Source organism: Phoca vitulina, unplaced genomic scaffold, assembly GCF_004348235.1.
Source record: "Phoca vitulina isolate PV1807 unplaced genomic scaffold, GSC_HSeal_1.0 scaffold38, whole genome shotgun sequence".
Taxonomy (NCBI): Eukaryota; Metazoa; Chordata; class Mammalia; order Carnivora; family Phocidae; genus Phoca; species Phoca vitulina.
The window spans coordinates 13,037,108-13,050,218 of NW_022589741.1; the positions used below are offsets into that span (position 1 = coordinate 13,037,108).

Consider the following 13,111-nt stretch of genomic DNA (forward strand, 5'->3'; position numbering starts at 1 on the left):
CAACCAGTGGCCCTCAGGTGAGGTCTGGCACTATCTCTGAAGTTTCCAGATCTGCTCAGAAACCTGTCCACCCTCTGCCCCCACTTCCTTTAGTGCCTTGTTTAGTTGGTCCTTCCCCAAAGTCAGCCAGTAAACCTCCAAGTGGTGGGTTGTCAAGGCGTCTTCACAGGTAGGTTCCTGCCCTGCAAGGGGGCCGGGTGCGCGGGGGGGGGGGGGGGGGGGGGGGAGCGGGGGGGGGGGGGCGGGGGCGGGGGGGGGGCCGGGTGCGCGGGGGGCGGCAGCAGCCTTACTGACCCAGGGCGTGAGAACGAGAGCAGCTGGGGCCCGGAGGACGCCGGGGTCTGCCTTTGACCAGCTCCGGTGGCCTGGCCTCACGTGGCGTGTGTGACCTGGCACAGAGGGGAGGAGGAGTGAGCAGGGAGAGGAAATCACTTGTCTTGGGTTTCTGTGGTGCCGAGGCAGCAACCCTGGCCACGTGTGAACAGTTGTTGCTCCTGGACTCTGCTCGATGTTGTGCTGAGTGTTTGGCATGCACTGTTCCACCAAACACCACAAAACTCATCCCTATTTTCCAAAAGAGGTCAAATGATCTGCCCCAAATCACCCAGGAGTGAGCGGAAAAGCCAGGATCTGAATTTAGGTTCACCTAATTTCCAAGCATAATCCTTCCCCACAGGCAGGTGCTCAGGTTGACACCAGGACCAGAGTGGGCCAGGTCTATGGGCCCCCGTCCTGGGGGCACCTTGTGATGGAGGCATGGAGGGATAGAGGGATGGATGCCCCAGAACCTACTCCCGGGCATGTTCTGGGTGTCTTTGAGGAAAACCCTAAAAAGCCGGTGCCCCACTCTGGGAAGGAAAGGGATGCTCAGCTGGACTTGCAGACTTGGGGTCAGAGGTAACAGTCAGGATGTCGTCATTTGAGACAAAGCTTGAACTGGCCCTTCTCTGGGACTCCCTCCTTGAGGGGGGCTCTGAGGCCCTGAGGGTCCCTGTCTCTAGGCTGCTTTCCTGAACTCTGGAGACCGTGGGTCGAGCAGTCAAGACATTTCTGAAATAAGCATGAATCAATCCTCTAATGGGAGTGGGATGGCGTGGAATAAACCAAAATTCACATAAATAAGTCAATTTAAAGGCCCAGAAGAGCTTATGGAAGGAGGGACAGTCTCCCGCACCGTGCCGTGAGCTCGTCACAGCCAGGGACCCCGTCAAGCTTACCTCCGTGGCCCCCTCAGAGTGAAGCACAGTGTCAGACCCATGCTCCGTAGAAGCTCTTTTGCTCACTGTCCTGCTGCCTAGAATAGTGGCGTCCCCACTGAGGGCATTCGATAAACAGCTGTTGGCTAAGTGAATAGAAGCGGGCTGCGTATTTCGTCTTTGGGTAATGTGTGACGTCTTTTTCCACCTCCTCTTAGAGCACCCCCCCACCCCTCTCAGCACACCCTGCCCTCGCCCCTCTGGCAATCTCGTCTCCCCAGCCCTGGTGTCCCTCCAAGCCTCCCCTGCAGGCCCCTGCTAAGCTTTGCCAGTGGTTTTGTCCCACCTCAGGCGTACCGACAGTGAGAAGTCACATTGCAACCAGACTGGACTAGTTTCTTAGCAGCTTTATTAAGTAGTGAGAGGTAGTGTCATTTTCCATGGGACATGTGTCCTCAAGCTTGTACCAGAACTGCCTTGGGACAGACAGACAGACAGGTGGCCGGGCAGGGCAGGTGTTCATGGGAGGGCGTGAGCACCAGGGACAGCTCAGCTCTCTAAAGGGACTGGGGTCAGCTGCAGTTCGGGGATGGCCGCAAGCATGTCCTGGTTCTCTTTCTCCTCAAGGGTGCTGAAAAAAGAGTTGACCTTGTCCCTCAGATCCTTCTCCAGGAAGCTCAGGTGGTCTTCCACATCCCCTGCATAGGGGCCCAGCTTCTGCCTCAGTTCCTCCACCTGCTGCAGCAGAGCTTTGTTGAAGGTCTCGCCGTAGGGCTCCATGTTGCGCCGGAACTCCTCCACCTGCCGGTCCAGGTGGCTGCTCAGCTCGGCCAGCGACTTCTGCAGCTCCTCGGTGTTGTCCCTCAGCTTGCCACGCACGACCTCGACCACGGGCACCAGCCTCTGCCGCAGCTCATCGGCGTTGGCCGAGATCTTGGCCTCCAGCTCCTCGGCGTTCTTCTTCATCTGGAAGGCCAGCCCCTCGAGCTGGTGGTTGAGCTTCTCCTGGATGTCCTGCGCATAGGGAGCCAGGCTGCGGCGCAGGTCCTCCACGTTCTGGTCGATCTTGACCTTGAGCTCATCGGCATAGGGCGTGAGGTGCCCCTTGAGTTCTTCAACGTTCTGGTCGATCTTGGCCTTCAACTCATCGGCGTAGGGCGTCAGGGAGGCCTGCAGGTTGTCCACGTTCTGGCGCAGCATGGTCTCCATGCGCTGTGCATGGGCCGTCAGCTGGTTCCGCAGACGCTCGGCGTGAGTGTTGACCTGGGTGCGCAGCTCCTCTGCGTAGGGCCCGAGGCGCTGCTGCAGCTCGTGCATGTTGTCCCCAATCTTCCGGCTCACCTCGTTGGCGTGGGGCAGCAGCCGGGCCCGCAGCTCCTCCAGCTCCTTCCGAATCTCCTCCTTCAGCTTCTCAGAGTCTTTGCGCAGGCGTTCGTGCAGCTCCGTGGCAAAGGGCACCAGCTTCTTCTGCAGGTTATCGGTGTAGGTGTTCACTTGCCCAATCTTGTCCTGGAAGAGGGCACTGCAGGGGAAGGACACAAGGGGGCCACCGTTACACTTGGCATTACGTGCCCGGACCTCGTCTCCTTATACACCCCTCATCGCATACACACCTGCCTGAGACAGGTGAGTGAGTGTTCAGGGGTACTGAGTTCACAGGTAGATCATGGTTTGAGAGAGTGGATGTAATAGACTAAGTTATTACCTTGTATCTCTGACTCTCCCCCTGACCTTGAGTCACAGGACCCACCTCTAATAGTTTGCTTCCCACCCCCACCCTCCTCCCCCTGCCTGTACAGTAAAAAGGGCAGACTTTGAAGTCCTTCCCAGCTCAGGTGTGCTGGGACCCAGATCACATTCATTAATAGAATGTTATGCTCTGGACCTCTTCCAGTCTTTTAGGGATTTGAAATACTAGTTTCCTTGCACATGCCCACCCTCAGAGGCTTCCCAAATATCCCCACTTCCTTTCCCATGACTTCACAGGGACCCCTCCTTCTGGAATGTGTTAGGACCCAGTTCCCATGACATTTCCCTCCCTCCCTTTCTCCCATGACTCTCAATGCTAGGATGTGGCCATCTGTCACACTCTAGAAAGTTCAAGCAGGAAGATTCCTTAGGGATTATCAGTCCAGCCCCCTGTTTGGATATGTGGATCCCAGATCTGGAGACCTCAGGGTCACTGGGAAAGTTAGTGGCAGGGCAGTGGGTATCCTAAGCTCAGGTCCCCGGCCTCTGAGCTCAGCCTTTGCCAACACATTGCATGGCCTTTAAGAAGCTCCGCCCCACAAGTCGTGCCCCTCTTACTTGAGCTGCTGTGTGAGCTCAGACTTCTGGAGATGTTCCACGGCTTCCTTGGCATTGTTGCTCAGCTGACTAAAGTAGTCCCACACCACCGTGGCCACCTGGTCGGCACTGACCTCAGCCTGGGCACCTAGGCAGGAAACAGAGAGTGATTCATGAGGACCCATCTCCTTCCTTGCCCCTCTGCACCAGCCCCGAGCTGCAGACTGGCTGATGGTGGGGGAGCGCAACTGCTGATCTCCCCCTCTGTGCTTCCCTTGTTATAAAGCCACAGGGGCGTGTAAAACTGGGATAGCGCCAATGCCAGTGGGCAGAACGCTGGGAAGAGGCCAGCCCTCCTATGAACCGCGTGGCAGGTGGGCAGCCTTCTGCGTCCAGCTGGGGGGTGACAGGCACTTGGAACTGTCCCCTTGCCTGGGCTCCAGACTCTCCACCCTGCCCACTCTATGCAGCAGATGGCTCCTGCCCGAGAGCCCCATCCAAAGGCAACTCCTACTCACCGGTGACAGCCAGCAGGGACAGGGTCAAGACCACAGCCTTCGGGAACATCCTGGGCTTCTCGCTGGGCTGGAAGAGCCTCGTGCCGCACTGGATCCTTCCTGGAGTCAAGGGGGCCAGAAGAGAGGCTCTCAGGCAGCTCACCTGAGCTGTTGTCCGAACTGACTGAACCTCGGAGCCAGCCAGACATTTAAACCCCCACCAGGCTGCCCTCCCCACCTCCCTCCCCAGTGTGACTCCACGCTGGAAGGTGACACATGCCCAGGAGGCCTCTTGGACTTTTGTGAGCCAAGACAACGTGGCAGCTGACAGCTGACCAGGGCTCGGGCAGCATTCAGAAGACACTGTTCTGTATTTGTGCCCCACCCAGTATGGAAGGGAGGGTGGGGAGCCATGAGCTGTGGGAGAAAGGAGGCCTTGGGAACCCCTGAGCCAGGGACTAATGCCCCAGAGGCCCTGCTGGCAATTCTGGGTCTGAGCCAGGTTTGGGGGGCAAAGTTCACACCTCCTCTGTCTGCGTCAGGGAAGAGAGCCCTGCCCCATGACATCCCCCACTCTGACTCCATCCATCTCAGAGCACAAGACACTGGGCTGGGACACCCAGGGCCACAGCTGCGGACAGCAAGCTCTGGTCCAGGTGTGCCCAGGAGGAGGGGGCTCTTGCAAGCCTTTGGGCAGTTTGGTGGAGTGGGCAAGGGCCCTGTATTGAACGGGTTCATTGTAAGTGTGCTTCCTGTCCCACCACGGCCTAGCTGGGTCATGGGCCTCGTGATTCAGCTTGGCCTAGCTCTGAGCCTCAGTTTCTCCTTTAAAACACGGGGCTGCTCATGGTGTGAGTAGTATAACGCCTGACGCAGAGTTAGCACTACAGATAGTTGTTATTAATAATAGTATTGTTTTCCTGGTTTGGACCATGGCAGGAGGCCCAGTAGAATGCTCACCCCAGGGGGCCCCATGCAGGGAGAACGGCTGGCCTGAGGCCTGATTCCCACCCCCAGCCCAGCCACACTCCCTGGGCAGGAGCAGCCAGCCTATGCTGAATCGCAGGACCTGAGCCTCTTAGGGGACGAGGGTGGGGGGCAGGAGGTCTTCTATAGGACGTCTAATGTTCTCTACAACTGAGGTCGTACACCCAATTACAGAAAGCCATCCACCAAGAAGACAACGCAGCCTGGTCAGTGTGGGTAGCTCTGCTGGACGACGTCCCCTGCACTGACCACCAGATGCATCCCACCGACGGCACTGTTGGCCCCCCCACACCGCGAGAGCGCAGTGCCCGGCACGAAGCTGGGCTCCCGTAGACCACAGTTGTGTTGACCCTGACTTATCAGGCCTCCCTGGTTCATATTCCAGCAGTGGCTTGATGTCTCATGGGATCGAAGACAGCTAGAAGGCCTTCTGCTGCCCGCACCCCCCACGGTCGCTTCCAGTACCAGGGAGCTCCCCCCTCCCCGGAGCGGCTCTTCCCTCCTCCCAGCAGCTGTGAGGGGCTCAGATTCTGGAGTCGGGCTCCCTGGGTTTGCGGCTGGGCTCCCCACTCACCGTCCCCGTGGGGACAGGACAGATCTCCTAATCTCTCTGAGCCTCAGCCGCCCCCGCTGGGCAGGGACGAGCACCTGCCCGCTGGGCTTCGAGGATTCGGAGTGACAACCGGTGTCATGCTGGGAACGATGCCCGGCGCACAGTAGGTGCTCATCCAGCACGAGCCAGGCTTCACCCCTGAAAGCCTTCCCTCCCTGCAACACTGGCCTATCGCTCGTGCTCCTGCTCCCACGTCAGGCACAGTCCGGCCCGGGGTGGGCACAAAGGTCAGTGCTCGGTGCCCCCATCCCTTCCCTTGGGGCCGGAGATGAAAAGAGCAATGAGTCACCGAGGACACGCAGCTGCAATTGGAGTCCGAGCAGCCAGTGCCACCAGCATGTGACAGGCTCCGTCTCGCCCGCCCGGGGGGACACGCAGCAGGAGTGTCTGCACCTATCCACGCATGCCCGAGGGCATCCGCTGGACGTGCACAGAGTCGCCTAAGTGCGCCACTACTTCCGCTGTCGCGGGCACAAAGCTGGGGCCTGCCGCTAGGGGACCGGGGCAGACTGGTGCAGAGCCATGCGGCCGCTGGAGCAGCCACAGCCTTGAGGGGGGCGTGCTGCGTCCTGGCGTGTGGTCCGTGGGTGCCACCGATGAATGCATTTCTCTCCCGCCGTCAGCGGGCATCTTTGGTATCAGGCTGTGAATGGATTTGTGCTGGGAGCAGGGGAGAATGAGCGCCCAGGCTCAGAGTGTTCGAGCTGCTGATGGAAGTAGGAGACTCTGCCCCCAGCTGGGCCTCTGGGTCTCTTTGGGCTCAGATGCTGGCATTTCCAGGTCCTCCGGCTGGCAGGGCCGAATCGGGGCTCCCAGTTCAGCCTACTGGCAGGGGCCTGGGTCACAGAGCCTCGGGTGCTAAGCCTCACCCAGACACGAGTAAGCTCGGAGAGTCTGCCCAACCGCAGAGGACCATTTTTGGCCCCCGCTAGTCAAGCCTCCTCCCCCCACCCCTCCCCACCCACTGCGGCGGCTGCTTACTCCTTAGAGCCAGTCTTGGGCCAGGCCCAGAGCAGTCTCCTCATTCCAGGGGAGCCAGCTTGGGAGGGAGGGAGGGAGAGAATACGGAGGGCCAGGCGGCTTAGGCTGGCCACTGAGAGGGCCCCTACAGAGATAGCCCCTACTGAGACCGCCCAGAGGGGTCCAGGCACTCAAGTGCCCTGAGCACTTTGAAAGAGAAAATGGGGAGCATCTGGGTGGCTCAGTCGTGAAGCGTCTGCCTTCGGCTCAGGTCATGGTCCCAGGGTCCTGGGATCCAGCCCCGAATCGGGCTCCCTGCTTGGCGGGAAGCCTGCTTCTCCCTCTCCCACTCCCCCTGCTTATGTTCCCTCTCTCGCTGTGTCTCTCTCTGTCAAATAAATAAATAAAATCTTTAAAAAAAAAAAGAAAGAAAGAAAGAGAAAACGGCCCAGGACTCCTGGCATGCCACACCCCTGCTGCATGGCCCCACACACCTGGGTTCTCTACCCAGCTTAGCACGCCCCTGCTGGGTCTCTCTGCCCCCATCTTCTGACCTCCTTGGCCTCGGGGGCCCCATTGCTACATAGGAGAGAGAGGACAGGTTCCTCCAGACCCTGCACACATGCAGGCAAAGGGAGTTGGAGGGTCCAGGGCCAAGGGATCCAGGCAGCCATTTCTAGTATGCCCAGGGGCCAAGGACTTTGTACTCCAACCCAGCCTGGAATCCGGATTCCCACTGTGACCTTCACCTCTGGGGCTGAGGGACAGGCCAAAACAGAAGAGTGACATGGGCACAGCGGCTCTCTGCCCTCCCCAGTGCTCAGATCCTTCAGTGACCAAATCAGCTTCCTTTTCTCCCCCACCCCATCCCTAAATTCTGCTCAGGAAGAGGTGTATGAGTGACTGATAAATCCCCGAGGGTCTCATATCTCCAAGCTGTTTGGTACCAGTGTAGGTATTTGAAGACCTGGATTCTGGTTCCCTGCTCTACCAGTGATGGGCTCTGTGTACTTGGGTACATCTCAGCCCCATAAGCCTTAGGTTTCTTACCTACAAAATGGGGTTATTAGTATCTACTTCACAGGAATCTATTTGCATTTTAACAGAATACAAGATCTAAGTCAAAGGAATGACTTTCTAATGGAAAAACTTCAAGTCTCAGCCAATAATAAAGAATTCTGAGGGTGGAGCCAGGCCACTTTCTTGGGGCTTTGATTTCACATTGTCGGGTTAGTTGTTTCTTCCTGAGAAGATGGCTGCCTGCCAAAAGCCCTATTTCTACCTTGGGGGCTCCTCCTGCCTTCAGACTATGCTGTCTGGGGGTGGACAAGGTGTTTGGGAGGAAGAGAGATTTATCAGGCCCCCTCCACACACCAGTTCCTTTGGACTTATCTCATTTACTTTGCATCACAACTCTTGGCATATCGGCGTTCTATCCCCTTTTTCAAGGGAGGAAAATTGAGGCTCTGAGATGTTAGGTCTCTGGCCCTGGGTCATATGAGTCAGTGTCAGAGGCATCGTTTAAACCTAGGATCTCTTGACTCCAAAGTCTTAGCCTCCCCGATCCTGCTAGCCAGGCTATGGCTCCCAGTGTGGGCCCAGGGACACCTCACCCCAAGAAAGGCCCGAGGCCTCTCCTGGACGGGCCCCGCAGAGCTCCTCCTCACCCTCTCCCTACCAGACTGGCTTCCTTCCAGCTCCCCGCCCAGCCAGGGAGCCATGAGGGCTGCCATTTCAAAGCTAAGGAAACCAAGACCCAACGTGAGAGGTGCTCAGTGCTGGAAATCAATCCCAGCCAGAGGCCTCAGCCTTGAGCCGCAGCTCCTGCCCCAGGGAATGTTATCAGTGGGTCCAGAGGGCAGGGGGAGGAGGAGGGGAGGAACTGGCGGGACAAAGGCCTTGGGCTCTGAGCAGCTTTTGCTATTCTCCCACCAACCCCTACCCTGGGCTCAGCTCGGGGAGGTTCCTGGGTGAGCAGCAGCCGGGACCGAAGTGCAGAGGTGCAGATGCTGGGGAGGGGACTGTGTAGTCCCCACTGCTTCGCCCTCCCCACACAAGCCTCTGCCCGTAGGTCTTCTGTGACCTCACTCTATACACCACACCCCAACACTGAGTTGTTCCCGAGCCTGAAGGAGCCCATCACCTTCTCAGTCCAGCCCCACCCCTTCCAGGCGGTTTGCAGGTCGAGGAGGGTGGGGGCGGGGAGGGATCTGCAAGCCACGTGTGAAGGGCTGAGGTGGGCCCAGAGGGCTTGTGCCCTAATCCCTTTCCCCTATCACCAGCCTCTCCCTGGGGAGCCAGGCTGCTTGGAGGAAATGGGGTCTCCCCAGTGCCTGAGCCCCTCTGGGCTGCAGGGTAGCAGGAGAGCAGGGTGGGCATGGGGGGACCCAGAGATTTCCCAACTCTCCCAGCAGGCTTGGCTGCATCTGGGCAGCCTGCCTCGGGCCCTGGTCTAGACTGATCAGCAGGTGACCTTTGCCCGGCTCACTGAGCCCTCCGTGCCCCCCGCCCTGGGGACAATATAAAACAGGTCAGAGCCCTCTTGTCTGCCTGCTCAGTTCATCCCAAGGCATCTGCTCCAGGTAATGCCCCCCAGGGAGGAGGAGGGTGAGGGCTAGAGGAGAGCAGCATGGAGAGGGGCAGAGGAGGGTCCCTGCCCAGACCAGCCAGCCCAGTCCGGAGAAGAGCCAGCTGGGGCCAAGGAAGCCGCAGGGCTGGGGGAGCAGCCCCCACCTCCAATCGCATGCTGGGGGGAAACCGAGGCTCACGGAAGGCAGGACACCTGCCCAAAGCTACACAGAGCGTAGTGGCACAGCTGGGACTGGAACTGGCTCCCAGTGGGCACACTTTGCCCTCATTCTGCATGTTTAGGACCGCAAGGAGCCTTAGAGCCCCGTCCTACCCCAGACAGGAAAACTGGGCCTGGACAGGGGCAGAGATCTACCCCAAGTCACCCAGCATGCTAGTGGCAGGAACCAGGCCAGAACCCAGGTGCCCTGATTCCTGGTCTGGTGGGTTTTCTGCTCTCTCCCTGGTGGCCCGCGCTCTCCCTCAGTCTGTCTCTGGGGGCCCCGGAGGCTGAAAGCCCTTCATCTCCCGCATTAGCTGACAGCGGGCCCTTTCTCCCCCTGGCCTGACCCAGCTCAGGACCTAGTGTTGGGGCCACACCACTTCCCCGGGGGGGGGGTCCAGAGGTGGGGGGGGTTAAGGTACCCCTCACAAGACGCTTCCTTGCAGGAACAGAGGCGCCATGCAGCCCCGGGTCCTCCTCGTCGCTGCCCTCCTGGTGCTCCTGGCCTCTGCCCGTAAGCAGCTCGTGGGGACTGGGCTAGGGCTCGGGTGGGGGTGGCCGTCTGCCTGGAGGACCCTTGGGGATGGCTTGAGGATCCCGGGCCCTGGTGGGTGGCTAGGCAGAAGCCAAGGGTTCCCTAGAGGCGATCCATCCCACTCAGCCCTGCTCTCCTGGCAGGAGCTCTGGAGGCAGAGGACCCCTCCCTACTGGGCCTTATGCAGGGATACATGCAGCACGCCACCAAGACCGCCCAGGACACGCTGACCAGCGTGCAGGAGTCCCAGGTGGCTCAGCGGGCCAGGTATGCCCCCACATCTCCATGCTCGGTGTCAGTTCCTGCCCCTGACTCAGGAGGGCCCTGGCAGTGGACTGCGGCTCTCCCAGGACCTGCGCCTCTCCGAGCCTCCGTGCTCTGCTCCATGAGCCGGTCCCACACAGGGCTTTCTCGGGCTGCCGGGGGAGAGATGGTGGAGGCGGGCCTGCATTCTTCCTTCCTCCTCCTGGCCTCCCCTCCCTCTGAGGGTCCTCCTTGCTCCTTTAGGCACCCTGCAAGGCTCTGAGGAAGGCCACGTTAGCTCTTGCTGCCATTCTCTTTATTGGTGGAGGTTGGCATGGAGGCTCCACCCAACCCAATTTCGGCTGGTGTGTGTGTGTGTGAGTGTGTTTCTGCCTTGTGCCAAGCCCTGGGGCCGGTGTCCAGCAGAATCCATCCCTCCTCTCCCACCCTGCCCTGCCTTCTAGTCCTCTCTTCTCCCAGCATCCTTCCCCACTTCCACGCCCCCGCCCCTGGGAGTCACCCAGCAGTGCCGTAGCTGAGGCATTCAGACTCTCACAGCCCTCAGAACTCGCTGTGGAGTGGGTATTATATTTGCCATTTTACAGATGAGAAAATCGAGGCTCAGAGACGTTAAATGACTCGCCCCAGATCACACAGCTTATTTATGCTCTGATGATTGTCCAAATGAGAGACTGCGTCCCTCTGCCCCACCCCACTCAGAGCCACTAGGTTGTGCAACTCTAGTGGGCATCGCCTGGAATAGACTGACAGCCGGGGCCTTCCGCATCTCCCACTCAGTCACTCCTGTCCAGCTTGCGTCAGACCCAGGGCGGCACCAAGTTCTGCCCCAACCCGGAGAAATAGGCTGGACTTGTGCTAGGGTCCCATCACCCCCTTCAGCATCTCTTCTGCCTGGGCTGGCAGCTGAAAGGGTTCCTGCCGGAGGTCTCAGGGGCGTCGCTGGGTGAGGTTGAGAGGGTCGGGGGAGAGGCAGATGAGCTCTCACCCCCACCTCCATTGCTTCCCTTACTGATTTGACCCCCAGGGACTGGATGACCGATGGCTTCAGTTCCCTGAAAGACTACTGGAGCACGTTTAAAGGCAAGTTCTCTGGGTTCTGGGATTCAGCTTCTGAGGTCCAACCAACTCCAGCCTCTGATGCCTCCTGAGACCTCGACAGCCCAACTCTTCCTGCCCATCCACCCTGCCAGCTCCTTGGGCAGCCCCGAAAGTCACTTGAAAGTGACAGCATTCTCACCTCCCACCCCACGCCAGACCTGGCCCACCCCCAAGTTTGTTGTCCTCCCAATAAAGCTGGATGAGAAGCTGCCGTGAGTGGGATGTCCCATGTCTGCCATGTATGTTTGGGCGTGGAAATGGGCCAGGGTACTTCTGTGGGTGGGCACGGGGCTGACTCCAACTCAGGCAGGCTGCCTGAGCTGACTTGTGGGACCCAGGCCCCTGGCCCTCTCAACCAGACTTGAGTGGGGAGTGGTTGGAGTAAGATACAACTAGACTCTGGTCTTGGCCCCATCATCAGCCTCAGTTTCTTATCTGTAAAGTGGATGCAATACCACCCCCACTGCAGACTTGTTGAATGAATGAATGAAATAAGACTGTGCACAACACCTGGTCATCTTTGTGGCTATAGGCTGAGCTGAATTACCCCTGGGACCAGAATCGGAGTGGGGCAGGGGGGATTCCAGGGTTCCGGAAGCTAAGAAGAACCCCAAAGTTACCCAACAGCGGCTGTTTGCCTTGTGTCCCCACCAGCCAACAGATGGTCACGTCAGGGAGTCCCAGAACCACAGACTACTTGAGCAGGCCCTCGCTCTTCCAGTGATAAAACTGAAAGATGAAGGCCCTTGCCCAATGTCACGGAGTCTGCAAACGACAGAGCAGGGCCTCAAGCCCGGGTTAGCTGCTCCTATTCTGCTCGGCTGACAAAGAAAAAACTCAGTTACTCGGACGCTGGGAGCCAGAGGGCTCCTTGACAGATCTGGGGGGCATGAGCACATCTAGTCCCACTTGGAGACATCTGCTCTCTCTTTGGAAATCCACCTGGGCTTCTCTTCTGGCCCAACTGGGCCAGGGATCCCAGTATCCACACCTGGACAGTGTTCTCACCCAAATCTCGCCTTGACACCCATTGCAGCTCCGGATGGTTAGGAACGACAAACTTTATCCAAGAGTTTTTAAGACACACTGGTGTTTGGGGGAGGGGCAGGGCGCCAAAGGCCCTGTTGGGGGAACATGCTCCATCAGTGCACTGCCCAGGTCTCTGATCTGTGAAGCCATGTGCATGCACACGGGGGTGCGTGTACCTGAGTGTGGAGAGGGGCCGGCTGTGGACCGAGGTGTATGCTTGAGAATGGGCATGTCTGTGTGCACAGCCGTGTGAACTTGAGTGCCTGGCCACACGCTTTTTAAAAAAAAGACCCAGGATGGGTCTGGAAGGGGCAACCCAGCCCATCCTGCTCTTCAGCCTTGCTTGGCGAGTGACTTCAAGCTTCAGCTTTCTCCTCTGAGCCGTGGATGTGGTGGCTGTCTGGCCAGGATTTGGGGAAGGACGCAGTGGGATGATGGATATGAATGCATCTTGGAAATAAAAATGGGCTGGTTACCTGTAAGAGGTGGGGATTATTGTTCCGACTCAGGCTTGGAGCCCCAGGGGTGGGCTGGCTGGCTGACAGCTGTGAGGGAGGAAACATCGGCCTTTTCTGGAGAGGGCAGGACTGTGAGGAGTGGCGTGCTGCCCTTGTAAAAAAAGAAAAGGGAAGCATCTGTTTCTTCATTTTTTGAATGACTAAAGGAGGAAGGAGCAAAGGCCAAGCTCTTCATGTGAGCCTGCCCCCATCCTTCCAGCCCCAGGGGCTCCTTGAGGCCCACCCCAGCTGGCCCCAAGCCAGAGGGCTGCCAGAGACTCCTGTCCTGGCCTGCGGGGGCGGGGGGGACATACGGGGGGAAGAGAGCCCTGTTTCCTGACCGTCCTCAGACAGGGCT

At 58.8% G+C, this 13,111-nt stretch overlaps 2 protein-coding genes across 2 annotated transcripts; one reads left to right on the forward strand and one right to left on the reverse strand.

Annotated features, from left to right (window-relative positions):
• Positions 1–1,583: 1,583 nt before the first annotated feature.
• APOA4 (apolipoprotein A4) lies at positions 1,584–4,317 on the reverse strand. The gene is made up of 3 exons (XM_032427780.1): positions 4,001–4,317; positions 3,504–3,630; positions 1,584–2,718 (listed from the first exon to the last, which is right to left on the reverse strand). The coding sequence occupies exons 1-3, from the start codon at positions 4,047–4,049 to the stop codon at positions 1,746–1,748; spliced, it is 1,149 nt and encodes a 382-aa protein (XP_032283671.1). The 5' UTR covers positions 4,050–4,317; the 3' UTR covers positions 1,584–1,745.
• Positions 4,318–8,958: 4,641 nt separating this feature from the next.
• On the forward strand, positions 8,959–11,443 carry APOC3 (apolipoprotein C3). The gene is made up of 4 exons (XM_032428036.1): positions 8,959–9,121; positions 9,777–9,844; positions 10,009–10,132; positions 11,154–11,443. The coding sequence occupies exons 2-4, from the start codon at positions 9,790–9,792 to the stop codon at positions 11,275–11,277; spliced, it is 303 nt and encodes a 100-aa protein (XP_032283927.1). The 5' UTR covers positions 8,959–9,121; positions 9,777–9,789; the 3' UTR covers positions 11,278–11,443.
• The last annotated feature ends 1,668 nt before the right edge of the window (positions 11,444–13,111 follow it).

Bases quoted from the DNA above. Each gene is read 5' to 3' on its own strand.
- APOA4 (XM_032427780.1), bottom strand. From the start codon at position 4,049: ATGTTCCCGAAGGCTGTGGTCTTGACCCTGTCCCTGCTGGCTGTCACC. The intron at 3,631-4,000 runs GTGAGTAGGAGT...TTTCCTGCCTAG, and splicing joins GTCCCTGCTGGCTGTCACCG to GTGCCCAGGCTGAGGTCAGT. The intron at 2,719-3,503 runs GTAAGAGGGGCA...CTTCCCCTGCAG, and splicing joins GAGCTCACACAGCAGCTCAA to TGCCCTCTTCCAGGACAAGA.
- APOC3 (XM_032428036.1), top strand. From the start codon at position 9,790: ATGCAGCCCCGGGTCCTCCTCGTCGCTGCCCTCCTGGTGCTCCTGGCC. The intron at 9,845-10,008 runs GTAAGCAGCTCG...CTCTCCTGGCAG, and splicing joins GGTGCTCCTGGCCTCTGCCC to GAGCTCTGGAGGCAGAGGAC. The intron at 10,133-11,153 runs GTATGCCCCCAC...TTTGACCCCCAG, and splicing joins CAGGTGGCTCAGCGGGCCAG to GGACTGGATGACCGATGGCT.